At 38.9% G+C, this 23776-nt stretch overlaps 2 protein-coding genes across 4 annotated transcripts in view; one reads left to right on the plus strand and one right to left on the minus strand.

The window, feature by feature from the left end:
• LOC124787712 (DNA replication factor Cdt1) overlaps positions 1-15239 on the plus strand; it is a 97591-nt gene extending 82352 nt beyond the window's left edge. For both annotated transcript variants that reach the window (XM_047254552.1, XM_047254551.1), the window contains exons 9-11: positions 899-1062; positions 10169-10370; positions 13913-15239. In XM_047254552.1, the coding sequence (XP_047110508.1) occupies positions 899-1062; positions 10169-10370; positions 13913-14076 (530 nt within the window). In that variant the 3' untranslated portion in view covers positions 14077-15239. The remainder of the gene's footprint in view (positions 1-898; positions 1063-10168; positions 10371-13912) is intronic.
• LOC124787714 (D-aspartate oxidase) overlaps positions 1-21281 on the minus strand; it is a 259599-nt gene extending 238318 nt beyond the window's left edge. The window contains exons 1-2 of one of the 2 annotated variants that reach the window (XM_047254554.1): positions 20938-21281; positions 18660-20815 (exon numbers count right to left, since the gene is read on the minus strand). In XM_047254554.1, the coding sequence (XP_047110510.1) occupies positions 19733-20815; positions 20938-21090 (1236 nt within the window). In that variant the 5' untranslated portion in view covers positions 21091-21281 and the 3' untranslated portion in view covers positions 18660-19732. Of the gene's footprint in view, positions 1-18659; positions 20816-20937 lie in introns of those variants that run through there. The other variant, XM_047254556.1, reaches the window with a different exon arrangement.
• Positions 21282-23776: the final 2495 nt, after the last annotated feature.

Consider the following 23776-nt stretch of genomic DNA (forward strand, 5'->3'; position numbering starts at 1 on the left):
ACATTCCAAGTATTTCGCAATGGTCTCTGTATTTACAGTAATTTAGCAGCAGCATATTAATAATGTTCTTTATGCTGTGGGAAATGAGAGCTTTTAAAGAGGTGGGGCCTATACAGGCAATCAGTCTTCTGCATACAATTTCAAAGCAAAAATACATAGAAAGACAAGACATTTGGTTTTGAGTGCACTGAGAACCTCTCAAGCATAAAATTCTTTGTGCTGCTCCTGAACAGCTTAGGGCAGCATTTGTGCCATTTGCCACTATTTATAGATGCTACAGTCACAAAATAGGATAAATCACTGACATAAGGGACATCATTTAAAGTAGTGCTTGTAAGTATTATGATAATCATTGGTGTGCATTGGCTAGTTCCATGGTTTGGAGCTTTTTCACTCTATTCAAAAGTGACTCAACCCACCTAAGTGTGACTTCTGTGTCTGTTACTGAATATAAATAATGTTTTGCCAATATTTGGATTCTGTAATTATAAACGTGTCACAGATATATGAAAATAATGGTATTTTTAGTATTTGTTGGTAAATAGAGATGATTGTTGAAATTTTTGTTTATTAATTTACAAAACAAAATGATATAATATTGATTGATTTGCATTTAAAGACTTGTAGGATTTCTACCTATTTTAAAAACATGGGTGTTGACTATGCATCTCACTGTAAGATGTGTTTTGTAAAGTATTTTTTTCGTGTGGATGGTCAGAGTTTTTCTTGACAAGTCTGTAGTGCAAACTAATCCCTTCCTTTTATTACTTATTTTGGTACTGTATGTATATTCTACTGGTAACTGGGTGGTTTACAAAGTTCAGATATACATGTAAATATCAAATGCCATGCTAGTTATTACTTATTTTGTTGACATATGACTATTCTTTTGTTTCAGAATGTGCAAAGGATATCTTTCAGTGCAATAAAAGAATGGAAAATGCCTTAAAACTTGTAAGTGAAAAACAATCTCAAAGCAGAACTGAAGCTAGAGTGAATGAGAGGGTTGAAGCATTTAAGACAGATTTGTATAAGGGAATTCCAAAATCTGTGCTTGAGAAGGTTAGTAATAAGAAACTTTATGTAGAAGCATTACAATTAAAATCTTCTTTCGTGACTGCAAGACTGCTTATGAAGTTTCCAAGTCCAGTGGTGTTCCCTCCTATTAGTAAAATGAAGCTTCTATATTTGAAAATGTCACAATTACTAAAACGCTCTGGGCTATAGTGCTATATTTCTCGATGGAAGCCCAACATTTTGTTCTCATCTGCAGAAGACTTCTCAAGGGGGTTATAGCTTTTCCAAGGTTTTTTTATATGCACACTATAGGTAGCTGTTTTTACGTGCTCCCACACAGAGGCATGGTGTATTCCATTTTTAAACTCTAGTGCAATTGTAGTTGCAGGTTGCTGTTATCTGCTGTTGCTGTCACCCTATCGTGGAAGACATCTTTTTCAGCACTAGAATCTGGATACCAATCAGTTTCAGCCCCCCCCCCCCCCTCCTGGTTAAAATTATGGAGATGTTTAGTTAACTCTGTGGCCTCTCTGTAGAGACTTTAATGGTATTCACTTGTGGCTGCTAGTAAATGAGCCTTATGAAATTGAATCATGTGGTCTCCATTTGCCCCAACAGTTGGTCTGTCTTTTTCTCCTTTTCTGCAGTTGCCGTAGTGCTCTTGTAGTCTTTTTTTTTTTACCATTCTTTTAGTAGTATCCACATCCATGTTTCCACAACTACACAATATCTTATAAATTCATACTTTTTCCACCAGTTTGCAAGCGTCTTTCGTAGACTTGTTTCAGTAGATTTCAGGTGGATTTGTAGTCAGATTTGAATTAGTATCACTTTTCAACATGGTTCCATTAATGAAGTGTTGAAGTAACTAAATTGGGCTTTCCCCTCCTGATATTGCAGAACTGTGTAAATATTGTCTCACAGCCACATATTTCAAAGGGAACAAAAGGGTTTTAGAAATAGAAAGATGGCATTGTTATGGGGAGCCCCATAAGCTCAGTGATAGTAAATTTCTTTGTGGAAAAATCTGAAGAACAGGCACTGGAAACTGCCAACAAATAACTGAATGTCTGGTTCCATTTTATGGTTAATATATTGTGGAGGCCCCGGGAGTAGACAACATTCCATCAGAACTACTGATAGCTTTTGGGAGAGCCAGCCCTGACAAAACTCTACCATCTGGTGAGTGAGATGTAAGAGACAGGCGAAATACCCTCAGACTTAGAAAAGAATATAATAATTCCAATCCCAAAGAAATCAGGTACTGACAGATGTGAAAATTACCGAACTATCAGTTTAATAAGCCATGGCTGCAAAATACTAACACGAATTCTTTACAGACGAATGAAAAAACTGGTAGAAGCCGACCTCGGGGAAGATCAGTTTGGATTCCATAGAAATGTTGGAACACGTGAGGCAATACTGACCCTACGGCTTATCTTAGAGAATAGATTATGGAAAGGCAAACCTACATTTCTAGCATTTCTAGACTTAGAGAAAGCTTTTGACAACGTTGATTTGAATGCTCTCTTTCAAATTCTGAAGGTGGCAGGGGTCAAATACAGGGAGCGAAAGGCCATTTACAATTTGTACAGACACCAGATGGCAGTTATAAGACTTGAGGGGTATGAAAGGGAAGCAGTGGTTGGGAAGGGAGTGAGACAGGGTTGTAGCCTATCCCCGATGTTATTCAATCTTTATATTGAGCAAGCAGTAAAAGAAACAAAAGAAAAATTTGGAGTAGGAATTAAAATCCATGGACAATTCGTCGATGACATCGTAATTCTGTCAGAGACAGCAAAGGACCTGGAAGAGCAGCTGAACGGAATGGACAGTGTCTTGAAAGGAGGATATAAGATGAACATCAACAAAAGCAAAACGAGGATAATGTAATGTAGTCGAATTAAGTCGGATGATGCTGAGGGAATTAGATTAGGAAATGAGACACTTAAAGTAGTAAAGGAGTTTTGCTGTTTGGGGAGCAAAATAACTGAGGATGGTCGAAGTAGAGAGGATGTAAAATGTAGACTGGCAATGGCAAGGAAAGCATTTCTGAAAAAGAGAAATTTGTTAATATCGAGCATAGATTTAAGTATCAGGAAGTCGTTCCTGAAAGTATTTGTATGGAATGTAGCAAAGTACGGAAGTGAAACATGGACGATAAATAGTTTGGACAAGAAGATAATAGAACAGGGTGTATATGACCCGGGACAACCGGGAGATCCGGGAAAAACCCTGGAATATTTTCATCTGGGAGACAACCAGGAAAAACCCGGGAATTGTTTAGAATTTCGAGAATTTTTCATTGTTTTAATTTTCAGTTGAATTTTTGTGATTTTGACTGGTAAGAACGAATACTCTAACAAAGGATATTATTGTATCCCGCTACTGCAGAATAATACTGCAGCAACAAAACATGAACGGGAGGGGGAAAAAAAAGAAAATAAAACTTAAGTTGCAAAGGAAATGCGCTGTATGCAACAACAAAACAGTGTTCATACAAGCATCTGCCAACAATAAAGTGTGTCAAAGGCTTTAGGAACACTATGCAATGCTTTATAACAACAAATTGCCTCCGATGAGCGTGACGTGACAACTGTTTAAATTAGATTCGTTTGAGCAGTTGCGGGCGGGCTTTTGCGCGTGCGCAGTTGAGTCGCGTATGAGTAGTACCTTCTCCCACTTATGGTTATGGAAGTGTGGCTGCACGCAACTACTTAATATTGCCCCTGTTAGGAAATATCGTAGATCCGGGCCTGATGCACACAGCAGAGTTTTGGTGGGGAGGTGGGTCATCTCCACGTGACCTGTGTTTATGTTCAGTGATTTTGTTGTAAAATGATAACAAAACGGATTTTTGTGGCCGGGAGCTATCAAATGAATTAAAATACGTTCGCGTAATTACGACAAGCTAAAATATGTTAATAGTTTCAGATTTTATTTCCACCTTTGATAGTCAAGCATTAATCGCCTTACAGAACAATGAAGTTATTTTTGCCAGTTTGCTAAAGAGATTTGGCTTTTATTAATTCTTTCTACTGAGGCAGCCAATTATTTGAAACAAAGTGTTTAATTTCACACTATTGGCTAGTTTCAACTGGTACTCCAAGAAAATTTACATACGGATGTGCATTTTAAGCCGAATTGTGCATTTTGGTATGGTTCGCGAAATCCCGACGCTCTTGAAGTATCCTTCGATGTCTTGTTTCTTTTATGAAATAATGTTTGACACGTACGAACATATGGGCTTCCTGCGTCATCGTAGGTGCGCAAACGCGGTGACGCCAGTTATCTGGCGCTTTCTTGCAACTGCTGAAACGAACCTATTTCTAACAGGTCGCGGGAAAAATATTGCGAATAGTGGTTTGAAAAGTGTTACATTCAAAGCAGATTTCCTTTTACGCAACATGAACTATGTGCGACAATGTACGATGAATTTCTTAAATCACAAAGCGTTTGACTCTCATTAGAAAAATCAACTCTATGAGAACGACCATTTAGAAGAATTTCGAGCCCAGAAGATGAGACATTTGCGTTGTTATTAAAAATTTTACTGGCACATTTGTGTGATGTATCTTAAAGTGTAACACGCGCAATAAAGATCAACATTATATGTGGAAGCTTAGCTTCTCTTCCAACTTATTAACCTTCAAGACCAATATTATATGTAAATGCTATGTGTATTAATTTAAGCCATAACTTTTCTTAATTGTGTATTTGCGCTACTGAAGAGTGATCTTGCTATTGGCTGACTACATCACGTGTCCTATTGCTGTCATCATCCCGGCCGCCCCATTGTAGCTGGTTGCCAAGCCCCCACAGAACGTATCTGTGCCTACGTAGATAAACACCTTCAACCCATTACATGCAGTCTCCCATCCTTCATCAAAGACACCAACCACTTTCTCGAATGCGTGGAATCCTTACACAATCTGTTACCCCCGGAAACCATCCTTGTAACCATTGATGCCACTTCCTTATACACAAATATTTCGCACGTCCAGGGCCACGCTGCGATGGAGCACTTCCTTTCACACCGATCACCTGCCACCATACCTAAAACCTCTTTCCTCATTATCTTAGCCAGCTTCATCCTGACTCGCAACTTCTTCACTTTCAAAGGGCAGACATACCAACAATTAAAGGGAACAGCCATGGGTACCAGGATGGCCCCCTCGTACGCCAACCTATTTATCGGTCGCTTAGAGGAAGCCTTCTTGGTTACCCAGGCCTGCCAACCCAAAGTTTGGTACAGATTCATTGATGACATACTCATGATCTGGACTCACAGTGAAGAAGAACTCCAGAGTTTCTTCTCCAGCCTCAACTCCTTTGGTTCCAACAGATTCACCTGGTCCTACTCCAAATCCCATGCCACTTTCCTTGACGTTGACCTCCATCTGTCCAATGGCCAGCTTCACACATCGGTCCACATCAAACCCACCAACAGGCAACAGTACCTCCATTATGACAGCTGCCACTCATTCCATATCAAACGGTTCCTTCCCTACAGCCTAGGTCTTCGTGGCAAACGAATCTGCTCCAGTCCTGAATCCCTGAACCATTACACCAACAACCTGAAAACAGCTTTCGCATCCCGCAACTACCCTCCCGACCTGGTACAGAAGCAAATAACCAGAGCCACTTCCTCATCACCTGAAACCCAGAACCTCCCACAGAACAACCCCAAAAGTGCCCCACTTGTGACAGGATACTTTCCGGGATTGGATCAGACTTTGAATATGGCTGTCCAGCAGGGATACGACTTCCTCAAATACTGGCCTGAAATGAGATCCATCCTTCATGAAATACTCTGCACTCCACCAAGAGTGTCTTTCCACCATCCACCTAACCTTCGTAACCTCTTGGTTCATCCCTATGAAATCCCCAAACCACCTTCCCAACCCTCTGGCTCCTACCCTTGTAACTGCCCCCGGTGTAAAACCTGTCCCATGCACCCTCCCACCACCACCTACTTCAGTCCTGTAACCCGGAAGGTGTACACGATCAAAGGCAGAGCCACGTGTGAAAGCACACACGTGATTTACCAACTGACCTGCCTACACTGTGAACTTTCTATGTGGGAATGACCAGCAACAAACTGTCCATTCGCATGAATGGACACAGGCAGACAGTGTTTGTTGGTAATGAGGATCACCCTGTGACTAAACATGCCTTGGTGCACGGCCAGCACATCTTGGCACAGTGTTACACCGTCCGGGTTATCTGGATACTTCCCACTAACACCAACCTGTCAGAACTCCGGAGATGGGAACTTGCCCTTCAGTATATCCTCTCTTCCCGTTACCCACCAGGCCTCAGCCTCCGCTAATTTCAAGTTGCCGTACCTCACCTGTCATTCAACATCTTTGCCTCTGTACTTCCGCCTCGACTGACATCTCTGCCCAAACTCTTTGCCTGTACAAATGTCTGCTTGTGTCTGTATAAGTGTGGATGGATATATATATATGTGTGTGTGTGTGTGTGTGTGTGTGTGTGTGTGTGTGTGTGTGTGTGTGTGTGCGCGCGCGCGCGAGTGTATACCTGTCCTTTTTTCCCCCTCAGGTAAGTCTTTCCGCTCCCGGGATTGGAATGACTCCTTACCTTCTCCCTTAAAACCCACATCATTTAGTCTTTCCTTCCTTCTTTCCTGATGAAGCAACCGTGGGTTGCGAAAGCTTGAATTTTGTGTGTGTGTTTGTGTTTGTTTGTGTGTCTATCAACATGCCAACACTTTTGTTTGGTAAGTTACATCATCTTTGTTTTTAGATATTCATAAGGAAATGGTTACTTAATTTTAAATGCTTCAAATTAACTTTTTATTCTAATTGCATTCCAACAAATACATTACGTAAATAATGTCCTAGCACAGACATTTTGTCTGTTGGCCACCTGAGCATATTTTGTGCAGTTTAGGCATGAAATGGCAAATTAATGTTTTTGAATCTGTCATTTATCATCCCCTTTGTGCAACAAGCTATATCAACAAAAAAATAATTACCTTTCATGGTGCTGTATTTTCTGTTACTTTCTGCATAGTTTTTCAAACTTTAAATTGCTGTTCTTTTCATGTTCCCTCCAACGTGCACGCTGTGCAATTAGTGAAGTCATAACTGAACTATTCCACTTGAAGCTCTCTCTTTCACTTCTCTGAATTCCAGGTTGCACCAATATTTTTCTTACAATCCGGATTTTGTCAAAATTCATCTGTCTGTACTAACCCCCCAACTACAAAGAGAAGCTGTATGGATCCTCACTTGCACAAACTATGGTTGTAAATTTTCATCCTGATCTCATCATAAAACTTCTCCTTGCTCTAAAGTCCAAATTTAGATTTATAATGCCCAATAGTCTGTCCTGCATTTGGAACTGATTCAGTGCAGAAACCTAAGTAGGTTCACTGGGGATTTACAGCCTCTTATCAAAATTGCCCCAACCCCTGAAACTCACTGCTGCTCTCAACTAATTTTCAGCAGCAATGTGTCCTTCCCTTTTGCAATCTAACCCAAAAAGGCATAGGAAGATAAAATTTGTTAAGACATCAGAGAAGATGGTAGTAATGAGAGCTGTAGAGGCAACAGTCGCAGTGGAAGATTGAGATTAACCATAGGAAAAATAAAAATTTGAACTGTTTCCACGAAATGAAGTTTTGATGCCATACTTCCAGCATGTACAGAGTTTGATGCTTTGACAGTGAAAGGTGTGTAGAACCAGTGTGTAGGAGGTAGTCTGTTGCAGTAACTGGCAGATACTTGGGCACCAAAGGTGACCATTGACTTGCCAGATACAGAGATTGATGCAGTCTGATGAAGAATGGACTGGCGTGCATTCCGTGCTTCGGCTTCCATTGTCCAGAAACAAGAAGTGACTAAAAAGCAATAGGAACCTGAAATCTGTTGCTGGCATGCTGAGTGAAAAGTTGAAGTTATTTTGGAAGTCTGCCAGTTTAGTGTTGCCTGTGATGGCTTTACTCACATTAAATGTTACCATGGTCAACACTGTTGGGCAGTTTGTGATGTCGAGTGTACGAAAGCCAAGCGTGATCTTTTGGATATAGTTATATAAAACGTGCCATCTCTGTTCCTGTATATTGATGGCAATGTAAACAACTTTTAAATCAGTGCTGCTTGAGAGCCAATAGTAGTGCCCTTTCTTCAGGCATCTCCACATGGCACATTTCAGTAGGACAATACGTGGCCATATATGCAGAGCAGTGTGCAAGCCTTCATTAAAGCATGATTGATACCGATGCTTCCCTCATCTGCATGTTTGGCTTACATGTAACCCATCGAGAACTGTCATTCAGCAGCTTGTTTGGTGGGTTCATCTTTCAGCCACTGTTCGATTCATGGACTCTCAAACAAACTGCGTGTGGGAAATTTCCAAAGAACATATCCAATTCGTATTTAATTCCATATCAAAAAATTGAGACTGATTTCACCCTAGAGAATTCTCAAAATGAAAAATTATTTACAGATAACTTGTTAGAAAATTATGATATTGCAATGCCTGTGTTGCTTTTGCGAATACAGACCACCATCAGATTTGTAATGGAATGACGACAATAAAAGTTTGTGCCGGGCCATGACTCAATTTCAATTTCCTGCTTATCGCGAGCTGTCGTCTCACCATTATCCGGTCTGAGCATGACTCACCATCAGACCCTCCTTCAATATGTGAAGGAACTTTACATTGTCCTTCTGAACAACACAGGCAATGCAATATCATATTTATTCAATGATGCCGGGCAAGCAAACTTCATTTGAAGTGTCTCTCCTGTACGGGAATATACATAATGAATGTACAAGTGCACGTTGTAGGCACATAGTTGATGACATGTGTAAGTTTGGGTCTGACCACGAGTTGTGCTCGGGTAGCCTAATGGTAAGGTGGCCGCTCATGATAAGCGAGACATTCAGGTTTGAGTCCTGGAATTTTCGTTGTTGTTATTCCATTATACAGCTGATGGTGGTCTATATTCACAAATGCAAATACATTTCATGTATGTGAGAAAATTTAATTCAACTACACATACCTGTCTTGACATTACAGTTTTCCTAGGTGTTGGCTAGCATCTTTTGTTCTATTAAATATGGTATGATGTGACATGTTACAACAGAAGAAGTAACTTATAAGAAAATGTTTTCGTTCCTCAATGTTGTATGCTCTACAAACAATATGGATGCCACAGATGCGTTCATTTTCTAAGTTACATAAAAAAGACAATGAATATCTGTACAGCAAAGCTTTCAATTGGAGCAGTACTAATGCTGGATTTGGCCGTTTTTGGGAATATATACTTCTACATAGCTGGTACCACAGTATGTGGTTGTCTCGTTAATTTATGAGTCTTGAATTTGGCTTTTATCATTTCTTTCTAACCTGTAATTTTATTGCTCTAAGCTGTCAATTATAAAGTGGAAATTTGTGAGTGAGTGCTACAAATCAAAGGGAAATGAACATTCCAAAAAAAAAGTTTTGCCTCTAAAGTTTCTTAAATACTAATCTTTTTTATTTTCTTTAGTTTGTGCCTCTTACCTGAGATTGGGAATTGTGATGATCATAGGTACAAAGTTCAACTCATAACTTTGAGTTCTTTCTAAGATTTTGAAAGCTTTAAACTTGTTTGCTATCTATGTATGTATTCAATGGTAGCCTTCAATTTATTTTTGTTTTCTTTTGTTGTGAATTTGCCATTTACACAGTACTGAAGCCCAAGCTTAGTGGGTACGTAACATTATTTGATGGATGCCAGTTCAGATTTTATTCAACATAAAATTGTCAACACACGTCCACATTAATTTTTGTAGGGTGTTGATTGACGCCCAGTTAGGATTACCTTTTTACAGTTCACTCATTTTTTCTTAATAGGAACTGAAGTCATTACTTGTCAAGAACATTTAAATGGGATTAATGCTACTTTGATGTCTCATCTTATGAACGTCTGTAATAGGTTTTATTCATAGGTCAAAAAGGTGTTGTACATAATTCTACTTTTGTAATGGTTGGGGGGGGGGGGGGGGTTATGCTTCTGATTCTTTGTGTAATAAGGATTTACTTTTACTGCCACTCAGTTTACTATCTGACATAAATTTTTTTGCTGCACAAGCTATTTTGAAAGAATTAATACAGTACTTTCCTTCAATTTTAGGTTCGAGCAAAACAAGCAGCAAAGACACTTAAAGAAATGACTATAAAACCAGAAGAAGAGAAAGAAATAGTAAGGTACACTAGGCTTCCTGAAATAGCTCGTATTTTACGTACTCTCTTTGTTGCGGAACGCAGGAGAGTTTTACCAGTGGAGCTTGTCCTGGATAAGCTGCGAGACAGTACAAGAGAGAATCTTTCTTCATGTAAGTACATGAACTACAGTTGAAGTAAAAAATCTTTTTGTAGTGAAGGCAATAGCTCAGAACCTTACTTTCTGAATCACACTGTCAGTGCTCTTAGTGGGCCTGTATACGGTGTCTGCTGTTCCATCACTAAATTAATGTGAAAAAATGTGGGTTCATGCTTGTAGAGCCCAAAGGTCTTTCTTCGTGACATACGTACGAGACTGAGTAAAGTGAAATGCTTAGATGAGTATTGTGTAGTGATGCATGACTTTATCCCCAGTTAGAATCTTTTTAGTGTTTCTTAAATTTGGCTGCCATTTCATCTTAAATTCAGAAAATTCCAGATTTCAGCATCGCCTGTATCGGCCCTGCCCCAAATGATGCCGTGTGGCAGTTGATAAACAGACACCTATCAACTGGTGCATGTGTTACATTGTTTCAGGGTTTAGCTTCTCCTTCAGTTTTTGTGTTTTGAAATGTTATAGATTTTATATAAACACTGCAGTTGCTTTTTAAATATCGTATTTACCCTAGTATAAGATGCCTCTCCTTTTTTTAACAGGCTTCTTGAGAAAAAATTATTTTAACATATTCTGAATAACCAAATTACAAACTCAGACAATGGAAAATCCAGGACAGAATATAACAAAAATTTGTTTTTTCACTAACCAACCCAGTGGTATCGCTGTTTTCAATCATCTTCACCTTAACAGCATAGCTGAAATTTATATCTGCGTCATTGCAGATATTTTGCAGTTTCTTTCAAATATGTTGTGATTTCTCATGTTGTGGTCACTGGCATCTAAGAACACAGCTGTTTTTGTTTAAATACATATCAGATTCCACTTCTCAGCCGACCTGAGGATGTTACAATGTCCCTTGCTTCCAAACTTATCGTCTGCCTGCTGCTTTTCTGTTGGCTGCATAGGAACAGCAGCTGACAAACCCCCTCTTGTTTCCATCATACATCACGGTGAGTGCTGACAGCATTTAAGTTTTCAAACACTTTTGTATGTCCTTGCTCCATATCTACACTTTTACCATCTCCTGCAGAAATGAATACTATTGTAGAGTATTTGTCCAGCTTTAAGTCAATTCAATTATGACCAGAAATGGACTCAGGCAAACTACAATCTAAATGTGGTAGATGTTCCTAAAAAGCCAAAGTACGCAGTATAGATTCCAGTGCTTGGCAGCACGATGTAATTTGCTGCCTGCTCACAACTCCCCTCCCTGCACTCACCTAGAACTCAGTCAAGCTGGTATCACTGTTCCGCCTCTTATCCTTCTGTGACCCTGTGCCTAAATAAGTGTCACACACAAACTGCAGTATCTTCTAGGGTGCAAGCCATATGTAACAACAGCAACTAATACATGAATAAAAGGTAGCAATCATGTTTCAGGCCAATTTTTGAACTTTCACTCGTCCTGCAATCTACTGACAGATGTTACTATTGTCTCAATGATGGGTCTCACCGCTGTAATTTATCCTCATGACAACAGCAACAGTCAGTTTAATATGATTTATTTCATTTGTTAGATATTTCATTCCAGAGTAATTTTCCTTCTTGTTTAATCTTATTGTCAGCATCATGTTCTAAAACTGATTAAAAGCTGGTAACGTTATTACTGGTAGGCATTCTAATGTGTGAACATCGACCAAATTTCTCATTTGCAACCCACTTGGTAAATCATTAGTCTCTCATAATCAAACAAAGTATTGATCTGGGTTCAGAATCTAGTAATGGTTTTTGAAAACCAACATACTTCCACTTTTCAATGTTACATTTATGTAAAAGGCACGATTAAGGTTTGTACATGATATCCATACATTTATGAGGACTTTTATTGCAAACTTGTTCAGATACAACAAGAGGTTGTAAGACGATAGAATTTTGTGCTGTTTCCTCCTGTGTTCCACAAAATTGTCAAATTTTAACTGGAGCAACAGATTATTGTAGTGGCTAGTCCATAGTTTTTTGCATTCCTTTGCACTAGCGCTGCACATGACCTCAATAGCCAAAGCTTCATCTGTAAATGTAAGTAACTCCCGCATACTCTACTAAACAACTTAAAATTGTTTACCTCTGCAGCAATAGTTTAATATATGAATATGTGATGACCCTGTGTTTTTTGAATGATGAATTTTGGAAAAACCCTCATCTTACTATCAGGTAAATACGGTATACTGCATAAGATGTCTGTGTCCATGGGGGAGAGATTTGTTTCGGAGAATTTTTTTATTTTTTGGTTTGATTCATACTGATGTGTTCAGGGCTATATTTGTAACAGACGTGTTTGTCAACAACCAATCCCAATAGAGAAGAATCAATTAATGTAGTGTATTTGTTTGAGAAATAGGGAAGTGTTCACAGTTGGTTTGGAAACCAGCAAAGTAGATACTTAACATACAGGACATTCATTCTGCTACTTTAATGCATACTCATGGTGTGTACACTAAACGAGGTAGCATAGTGGTGAAGGCATTGGTGTCAAATTATGGTGGAGTAGGGCTCAAATCATCACACAGCTACCCAGATTTAGGTTTCCGTGATTTTCTTAAATCTTTAAGTGAAATGTGAGAATAGTTAGTTTGACTATATAAGGCCAGTTTCCTTTTCCAGCCTTTGCAAATCTGAGTTTGTGCTCAGTATGTTGTATTCTTGTATTTGTTGGAGATTAAACCCCAATTTTCGTCTCCTTTCCGTAATGTATAAGGACTAATTCTTCACCTTACGTATGACATCTTTCTAGGAGAGCTGGCCGTTGTGGCAGAGTGGTTCCAGGCGCTTCAGTCCCAAACCACACTGCTGCTACGGTTGCAGTTTCGGCTCCTGCCTTGGGCATGGATGTGTGTAATATCCTTAGTTAGTTAGGTTTAAGTAGTTCTGAGTCTAAGGGACTGATGACCTCAGATGTTAAGTCCCATAGTGCTTAGAGCCATTTTCGAGGAGATGGTTAAGGGACTGGAGTCATTAGTTGCATGATTGAGATGGTAAGGATTCTACTTATGTGCTTCAAATTAAGAAAGTCGCACATCCTTACATTATACACAACTCTTTGCTGCACCACTTCCTCTCTTCTGTAGTAGTACCACACTCCATAGAGGTGCTTCTCAAGATTTCATGTTTTTCACGGAGCAACTGCTGTTGTACCTGTGTTACCATGGCCATAGAAACTATTTGCATATTATAAGCAAAACAGTTCTTAGTCCACTGATTCGAGCTACACCAACTATTTGCTTGCTTAAAAGCATGTAGTTTCCAGTTTTAAAATGCTGTGCGTGTCAGATGAAGAAAGCATTGCCGTGCACAAGAACTAACTTGGGTGTACATAAAGGTTACTAAAATATTGTTTGCTCACTCCAAAGGTTAAAGAAATATCTTATTAAAAAGACAACTATACTGGAAGGGGCCTTGAGCAGACACATAAGTAACTGGTTATTGTATGATTAAACAACATGCTCTTACTGTGTAGAACCAATGTTTATGTCATGATATATTTTGCTGTGAGATTGGGTTATATGATACTTATCCCTACATTACTTGTTCTACTTCCAGCTGAGCTTCAGGTGCACATTGAGCTGCTGATCAAAAGTGTGCCAGGTTGGGTTGAATTTGAGCTGGTAAGGACATCTAAGTATTTGAGGCTGTCAAAGAATGGTGACATGTCTAAAGTGATGAAACGCTTGGAAACATTAGCAGAAACTAAAAGCTCATTGTAAGCAATAAGACATTTCTCTGTGTGCCTCATGTGGTATAAATCATAGGCCACAATGTTACGTGTGATGTTGTTACATGTATTGTGTTCATTCACATGTGGGAAGGGATAAAGTAATGAAAACGTACATCATATTTGTATAGATAAATGTCGTGCAGTCATTCTGGTGGTGTTTATCTCTGCTAGGAGTGTGAACTTGTTAGTTCTGAGACTTCAAATAAAGCCTTTTAGAACTGATCATGCTAATGAACTGTGTATTTTTCACCATATAAATTTATTTATTGTTCACACAGTTTCTTTTTAAAGTCACCATTGTTCCTGTCTGAGTAAGATCAAGTCTCTTTTTGTGTTTGCTGTCATTTACATTTTTCTATTTTGGTAACTTCGGAACCAGCCTACTTGTGAGAGGATGGAGTAGGTAATTTTTATAAAAGTGCATATTTATTTTTCTTCTATATTATAGTAAAGATGAAAAATTTGTAATCAAATGATTTTTGAAACATTTGTAAGAATATTTTATTCCAGAGGTAGTACAAGTAATTTATAACTTCCTTCTAAATTGGTTTTAGGCTTACATCTACTTGCTAATAAAGTGACATTTCATTAGCAATACCTTGTTAAAAATAAGTGTGTTCAGTTAATTTTATTAAAACTATTTTACCATGTTTGTATTTCATTCATTGTTAAACATTTCATTATGTGAAAGCACCACAACTTTTTATAGCCTCATGAAGCCAGTTTTCCATTGTTACAAATGGATCTTTAGTGCAGTACTGCAGTGTAAAATTAAGTTGACAACTTACGCAAGTTTCATCAGTGAAACATTTATCTGTGTACTTATAATTAACTTGCTGTTGCAATTATTTTTCCATAATATACTGTTATGGGCTGTAACTAAATATAGCTCGTACACATCACCTTCTTTTAAGTTCGTTGTAAGAGATTGGCACATATTTTAAGTATGTGGAATATTTTTGACACCAACACTTCCCACTAGTTTGTGGAATCGAGTGTGTTTAAATTACACACACACACACACACACATTTCAAATCGTAGCGACACTTTGTAAAATAAGACTGAAGTGCAAAACTTTTAGCTTATTCTATTTTGTAATTACTTTGGACTGTAAAAAAGTCATTTGCAAATAAAGACATTATGTAATTTGATGTACCATTTATTGTCAGATGAAGTTAGACACAGCAGTCAGTTGAAATAATTGCCTGTGGGTATACCAGTTGACGCAATTACTTGTTTATGCATAAATTTCATGAGGCTGAAGGGGGGGAAAAATGCACTGTAGTTATAGGTAAAATGTACTTTATTTGATACATATAGGCAATACATTTTGCTTAGAATGTATTAGTACCATTTTTTCCTTTACTTCAACAGCAGCATGTACAAAATGTCTGTCATTTACATTGTTGAATACTGAGGGACCAGCATAAGAACATTTAACAAAGTAAATACATACAGGCAATCAATCATCCATGTGCGTGCCCTGACTAGTCATAATACCTCACGACTTGGCAAGCTCTAAAAATTCCATTTTCAGTCAATAGCTTGGTTAATACCATTAGGTTTCACACGGTAAAAGACAGCAATATGAAATAACTGCAGCACTTCATAATCCTCTACTTCTATTATGTTCAAGCAGACATAATTATTTAGTATAACTGAATGCAATTAAACTGTGCAGGTTAAGGATTACATTTGTAACATCACAAGGAAGAGTACATAAACTTCAGTGCTTTGTTCATAATTAAAAAAATCATTAGCCACAATGTATATGTGTGCTAGAGGGGGCTGGACAGCAGCAGTAGTCTGAAGGAACCAGTCTGGCCTTTGTGTTGTGCATGGCAACATATCTGGATAGAGATTTTTATTTCTCTATCAACCTTGCCGCATCACAAGTGTATAGCAGCACACACTCCCTCTCAAAAATATTACCAGCAGAGACTGTGTGACTGCTGTGAAACAAGACTTAAGTCAGAACAGCAAACATAGCCTACTCAGTTGCTGCTGGAAATACTCTTCTTAGATATTTGTGTCAGCCTCAGTTATTATCCCTGAACTGGATATCTGACTAGTTTGAGGCATTAGGCACACTACAGGGAACCAGAAATAATTTTTCGTTTCCATTGAGGAGCAATTTCTGTACAAAATAATTTTTGGCTTTATCCCATGAACCATGCAAATAACATGTTTCAATATGCAACTGTGAACCTCTAGCAAACAGTATTATAAAAATGTGAGATTGTGATGAGCAATAAGACAGTGTTGCAGTTTGTATCAGCAGATGTGACACCTGTTGATGCAGTCTTTTTTTTACCTTTCAAATGACTTCAGTAACATTCTGCATAGTTTAAGGAGAATTTTGGTGACAGCATTTTATCACAAGATACATTACTCCATTATTTTGGCAACAAAATGGAACACATGCTGCATTTCCATGCAGTCACTGATAGTAATATGGATAAAGCTACACAATTTCATACAAAAAGGAAACCAACCATGCAGCTACAATTTTATGACATTTATTAGCAGAACGATTTCAAAATGTAATAGCTCCAATATCAATGTAACTGCTACCTCTACTCCATAATGGATTATATTAAATCAATGTAATGTTTGTGCCTTTTTTATCAAGTAGGGAAAACCATCTTACAATGGAAACTCCAGGTGGCAATATCAACAATATAAGGAAAAGAATGGATTGGTACTAACTGTAAAGATTAAACGTTGAATTCAGACAGGTACAACGAAAAGATTATGATTTAGCTTGTGGTCAGGCATGGGTGTCTATGTTGTTGTTGTTAACATAAGTCAGGTTAAGCAGTGTGTAAGTCTAGGGACCAATGACCTCAGCAGTTTGGTCCCTTAGGACTGCACGCGCGGTTGTGTGCGTGCGTGCGTGCGCGCGCATTTATAGTGAAACTGGTATGGTAATAAACATCATGAAATTGGTACATTTCCTATCTGCAATAGTATAAAGCTAAACTTAGTAATGCCTTTAATATTTTGTCTTGCAGTTTTCTAATGTACTATTCAGTATTTGGATATGCAGACATTGGTTTTTAACTACATTTAACTTTGGATAAGATAGCAACAATTTAAGGTAATTTATTTCTATTTATAATCTCACTGAGGGTAATACATGCTTTGATAAATACGGCTTTGAAATTATTTCCGCTGGTTTGATGTTTGTACTGCACTTGACTTTGCTAACTTTCCCAGTGTATTTCATATAATTGCAAATTTATGTGGTACAAACACGAGCTATAATATGAAACAATGTGTTATGTAATACATTAATATTCCTGTGTATTTTAGAACAAACAATATACTAAAAATGTTTGTCAGTTATTAGAAAGCACAGGAAAGCCTTTGTGATGCATAACTGTTCGGAAAAAAATCTCTATGACTTATTAGTTGCTACAATCTTTAACTGTGAAATTGTCTTGTATTTCTCCGTGTTGCATTAGTAAGCAAGTATGTTGAAGGAGAGCTACCTGGGAAACAAAACAATCCCAACTTTGTCATATATTCTAACTTATAAGAAAACATGAAGCTTTATGCAGAAATAATAATTAAAATTCAGTAAATATCTGTGCTGATACATTTCATGTTTTATAAGTAGTAGAGAAGAACCCTTAAAATAAAATGTTGAAAAGTGAATATTCTTACATATCTCATTCTTTCCACATAATTAGTTCATTAAAAATTTAAAGTAAACAATTGCATAAAATGTTGGATATTCCCATCAAGATGACTTCAACTGTCCGTAAGTACTTTGATATAATATGAAAGTATTGTAGCCTATTAAACATGTTCGGTATGCTATACTGTTTTACAAAAATAAGTAATGGTCCGTGTATCAAGTTTCATGAAGATTAAAACAAGAATTACACAGATACAGAAAAAACAATTTTTTGACCTCCAGACCAGAGGAAATAAATCTGACGAAGTTTCAAAACAGCCCATATTCCTGTGCAGAGTGAAAGAATCCTTCGGGAATGAGTAAGATTCATCTCAAAACTAAGAGAGGTGTGGTAGGGGACAGGTTAATGCCATATGATTATCATAGCATGGAAAAGGTTATCTAAAAGTGTAGTTCCAACTGAAAATATGATGATGCACGATAAGGGAATTAATCTTCGTTAATAACAAAAATCAGCAGCTACAGTGAAAGTGCAATTATACTATACCTCTTGAAAAAAGTTACAGAAGTTAAGAACCCGCATGCATGAAAGTGAGAAATGACAATAGCATAGCACCAGACTGCAGGGGTACTAATGATTTAAAAGGTAGGTGCACTTAGCAAAAGGAAGGGGAAAGTAAATACTGTTACACAACATATTACAGTAGTGGAAGAGTGTTTCGTGGGAAGCAGATTCTCTCGTGTGTGTGTGTGTGTGTGTGTGTGTGTGTGTGTGTGTGTGTGTGTGTGTGTGTGTGTGTGTGTGTGTTACCTACCTACATGTTTGTTATGAGGGAGGGAGGGGGGGGAGGGGAGGGGGAGGGGGAGGGGGAGAGAGAGAGAGAGAGAGAGAGAGAGAGAGAGAGAGAGAGAGAGAGCTGCACTTGCACTCGCTTGCTCATACTCCAGTCACTTAACATGTACACAAGGTGGCTTGAGATCTGACATTCAAGTAAGCTGTCGTAATGGTTACAAAAGATTTGCATCCTGCTGTGTGCCACACCAGTCTGTAATTCATTCCATGCTTTTCTAGTTCTCACACATTTACTACTATCAACTGTACACTTTTGCTCACCAGCTCATTTCACATGTCATTTCTGTAACCTTAGACTACCCACTTGCCCTTGAAACTGGGGTTGCAAAATCACAGTGGCACATTGAAACAATGTTAGGCCTTTAAAGTTCTACCATTATAAAAAATTTCATCCTTGGTTCATGGTCAGCTGGATAAAAATGGCGGGAGGGCAGTTTTGTCCTCAGGCTCGTCTGCCAACTTACTGGATTAAATCTCTGTCTCTACAGTATGTCTTAGTGTAAGAAAATATTGATGTTGATTTGTCTGCTGGATGGGGACCTTTTTGTCAGAAATAGGCATGTACTCAAACTGTTAAATCATAACTAAGCCAGATAATATACATTTTTAATAACTTTCTGTTATGCACACTATATCTGCAATAGAGGTACAATGAAAACACACAGACCTACCAAAAGCTCTGACTTAACTTCTGCACTGCTCTTTGCTGTTGCCCAGAAATTAGTACCACAGTCCTTAGTAGCCAAATAACTCCCATCACATTTTCTAGTAATTTATCATAAAATTTCTCTTGCAGTAAAACATTTGAAGATACATCTGCAACATTTATTTTCTAGTACACACTTGTGTTTCCATCTGTCTTACACTTATGAATCAGTTTTAGAACAGTCTCCAATTCTGCAAAACATTGGTTAGAATGTATGAATACCAAAACACATTTTTAATTCATTTTTATGCACACTGTTCTAGGTCATTAGGTAACAGCATTTTGCAGCACTCTGTGGTTTCATTTACATACGGACACTGGAATGTATATGTTAATCCTGCTCAGTTCTTCCAGTAAAAGTCTACACAATACACAAGGAGGAGGTTAAGCCCACATATACACAAGCAGGATGGAAATGGTATTTAGAAAACAGTTAACAAATTCAGACAAATAAATCATTGTCAAGAATATTTCGCATTTCAGTTAAAGTTGCATAAAGTCGTCTTTGCACATCCCTTGAGGCAGGTGCCCTTGCAAGCCCTTCTTTCTTATGCTCTGGATTAGCACAAATGCGAAGCAAAGCTGCTAAAGAGGGAGGAGTATGTTCTGACATTAGTAGTCCAGGTAGAACAAGTGTATTTGATAATGTCCATCCCAGAAAAATTTTTTCACACACTATCTGTAAATTGTTATTCACCACTGGAGCATCACAGCGCAATTTCTTGAGGTTACACTTGGAACGGCAATCGAAGTAATCACAGTCTTCGTGCTTTGTACATTGCTGTCCACCGCCAGTGATATGGCCCACAACTGAACGTGGCAAAACGGAGTCCAGGTCTAAAAACTTGACTCTTTGTTCACCCTTTGTCAATCCGAAGTGACTCACCTTGACATCACACAAGTGAAAAGGCTCAGGCAGATTTGTATCTAGTTCATCTAGTAGGTCCATAATCATGACTGCCATTTTCACCCGACCAGCCCAGTCATCACGGCTGTCAGACAGTGATAATATTGTTGGTGCACTTTTAATGGGTTCCACATATTCAACAGCGAAAAATGGCCCACATGTGCCTATCAGTTGTGGAAATAGATCCCTGTCGGCATACAAAACTGAGCACAGATATTCATTATCCTGTAACAGAGCCCAAATATTTTTCATTTCATTATGCCGTTCGGAAATATCATTGTGTTTGGAGAAGCCTAAACGACTGAGCCTTTTCAGCTGATCATTTGATATTGACAAATTTAATTTCAGAGCGATAACATCGCGAATCATCATCTTGAATTCGTCTTCGTTTGGGTAATTTTCTAGGCCGCGAGTTTTGAGCCAAGTTACCGGTTCCGTGTATTCATCCTTTATCCTTTGCGAAGTTTTAAATACGAGACGTGTTCCCTCCCAGTCGGCCGAGAAGACTGCTTCCTTTCCGGCATGAAAAGCGTGGCACTTGAGAGAACGAATCTGCTTGTCTATGCACAGAGGTTTGCATAAATTACCGGTAGCTTCTCCTTTTCTGTATAGTTGGCACTATGTTAGTTTGGTTGGAGAAGAAAGAGAATTATTAGATGTAAGCTAATATATAGTTAGGTATTAGTCGGGAAGTTAAGAGAAAAATAAATGTTACTAAGAGATCCCAGAATGTGACTTACCAGTTTGCCAACATGTTGCCAGCTCTCTATGTTTGTACACATTATGCCCCATTGAACTAGATAATACGTTGCTATTATGATCAACAGCAAGCATATTAAAGCACGATAGCGATTATTATACACAATACCAGGGAGTCTATTTAAATGCAGCATTGTTCATATCTCTCAAATCACTACATATCTGCGATCACGGGGAGGAGCTCCGCGTACGGGAAACTTGTTCATCGGACTCACACAGCTACGACGCCCACTTTGCCAGTGCATCTGTCAATTGTGTATGTCTGGGCTCTTGCGTCTCAAAGACTATACACTCCAGGAGCGAAGTGAGTGTCAGCAACATGAGCAACTTTGGTTCCAACCCTGGATTATGTCGTTGCGGGTTAGGATATCGGCAGTTCTGTCGATTGCACTTCGACCAATAGTTGTCAACACGAGAAGTGCAGAAAACTGCATCTCCCATTTCTTTTCACAGTTCGTTAAGGAAATGGCGCCGTGGGCTGTGTTACGCAGCTCTGTAGCAGCGGACGCGCTGCGACCGTGGCGCTACTCCTTGTGCTGTGTTTGCCGGGTCAAGCTCTCCCCCCGTCGCGTTGTTCGGTGCGTCGTCTGCTAGCGACAGCGACCTTGTTGCGTCCTTGCGACAGAGGGCGGGTCGTCTGGAGTGCTGCCGCTGCTGTCGTTACCGAAGAATTTTTATTTTTGTTCTGACTGCTCTTATTTAATAGAACCTGGCGCCGCTAAAGCTGTGCAGCTCCGACAGGTTGGTTCCCTTTTTCTCTGCGCATGTTACGCCGTGTAGATAACGTAACGGACAGTTTAGAAAGTTTTAGTAAATGCGATTAGCAGCGCTTTCGAATTGTATTTTCCATTTTGTTTAGATTAGACTCGTTGCTGCATTTTGCTTGACCAGTGCCAACGAAAGATATGCAAATAAGTGATGATATACCAGTTGTCACAGTAACGCTATTTTAATGTTATGTGCATGTTATTATTTTGGAAGCGATTTTAACGCTTATTGACTAGCAATAAAGGTATGATAACCAAAGCTAAGGAAAAAATCAGATTGCACCAAATACGCGCAACTGTTACAGTAGTATGTGGATACAGCTGGCGCCTAAAAATTCTAGTAGGCTACTATTGCAGCAAAGTACATCGCGCTTCGTCGTTACACGAAGAATTTGAAGTAATAATGATTTCAGAATATTATTTTTTTGCTTGTTGGAGGAAGGTCTACGAACACCGGTCTCAAGGGACTGTTTTGATTTTTGACCTTCAGAATCTGACCTATTGTCGTGCCTTCGCGAAATTGTGAGCTCGCACTCACCGTCACGGTCTTGTGTTTATAGTCCGACTTAGGTGCTCGTAAATAGTGAGCATCGATGTGTGACAGCGTTTCCTCTGTGGCTAACCGATCTCACCATGGAGCATGGTTTTAAATATTTTCTCTCTATGGACCCTTGTTCGACTCTGTGAAAGATAAATATCGGGGTAACTGTTCGTTATTAGCTTTCCGTGTCGCTCAATGTCACCGAATCTCCTGAAGAAAATTTCAGTGAAGAAATGAGAATAATTTTTCAAATGACCAACAATGGTAATTTGATAGTTAAAGCTCTGTCAACTACAGCTGCAGTATAATCAGTATTTTTGGAAGCTGTCATGATCTAAAATTCAATTCGATAATTTGTAGGTAGACTACTTCATGCACATGAAGACTGAAAGGCCAGTTGCTGAGTAGCTAGTATACAGCGACTCGTACAAATGAAACGCAGCTCGCACATCCTTTTAAGCCACATCAGTTCGCGTCTCAGCACGGGGGAGTGTTATGAAATATGTAGGGCCCGTGGAACTCTAATTTGCGCACAGACTCAAGACAGTAAATTTAAAATGGTGTAATGATTATTTCAACAACAGAATCATGAGGCGCAGCCCTAAAAGTGGAATAACAGATGAGGATCTTCTTACGACAACAGGAGACCATAGTTTTCAGTGTCGCGTTGCAGAAATATTAGTGTTTCTCAGAGTACGGTATTAAAAGCCTTTTGGAAAGTAGCGACCACAATAAAAGATTGGACTGAATTTCCTGCAACTACGATTGCTCCTGAAATAACCAAGACCAAATGGCAAGAACGTTATATACGAGGGCTATTCGTAAAGTAAGGAACGATCGGTGGCGAAATGCAAACCGCAATCAAAATTACAACTGTTTTATTTTCAAAACATTCTAGCTAGTTTACATAGTCGCCGCTACGACTTAGACATCTGTCGTAGCGTTGTACCAACTTTCTAATACCCTTATCATAGAGGGCAGCCTCCTGTACTTTCCGACAATTTTCTACGCTGGACTGCAGCTGGTTGTCTGTGCCAAAACGTTGTCTTCAAATCTGGCTGTTCATTTGAAGAGAGAGTAAAACCAATCGGTATCGTGGGTCATCAAACACTTACCATCGTAAACGCCCCAGGAGCGTCCTCATTTCCCTTGCAGTGTGGGGCTACAACTATCATGAAGAAGGAACTGCATTATAGTTACGTTATGTGGGGTTGCATGAAATCAGGCGAAATCTCTCGGCAGGTACCCCTACTTGGCGGGAGACACTGTTTTCCACAGTGGTTTTCAATTCGCGACTGATCGTTCCTTCCTTCCCGAATAGGCCTCGTGTTTCTAGACGCTATAGTGCAATCGAATGCACACATGTGTTAATCAAAAAGCACATATATCTAGATCTATATACTACAAACCACCTTACGATGTGTGGAAGAGGGTATTTTGCGTACCACTGTCCCCCCTCGCTCACCCCTTTCATGTTCCAGCTGGTTTACGTCGCATGTGAGTCGAATCTCT

The sequence above is a fragment of the Schistocerca piceifrons genome, chromosome 3, assembly GCF_021461385.2.
Source record: "Schistocerca piceifrons isolate TAMUIC-IGC-003096 chromosome 3, iqSchPice1.1, whole genome shotgun sequence".
Taxonomy (NCBI): Eukaryota; Metazoa; Arthropoda; class Insecta; order Orthoptera; family Acrididae; genus Schistocerca; species Schistocerca piceifrons.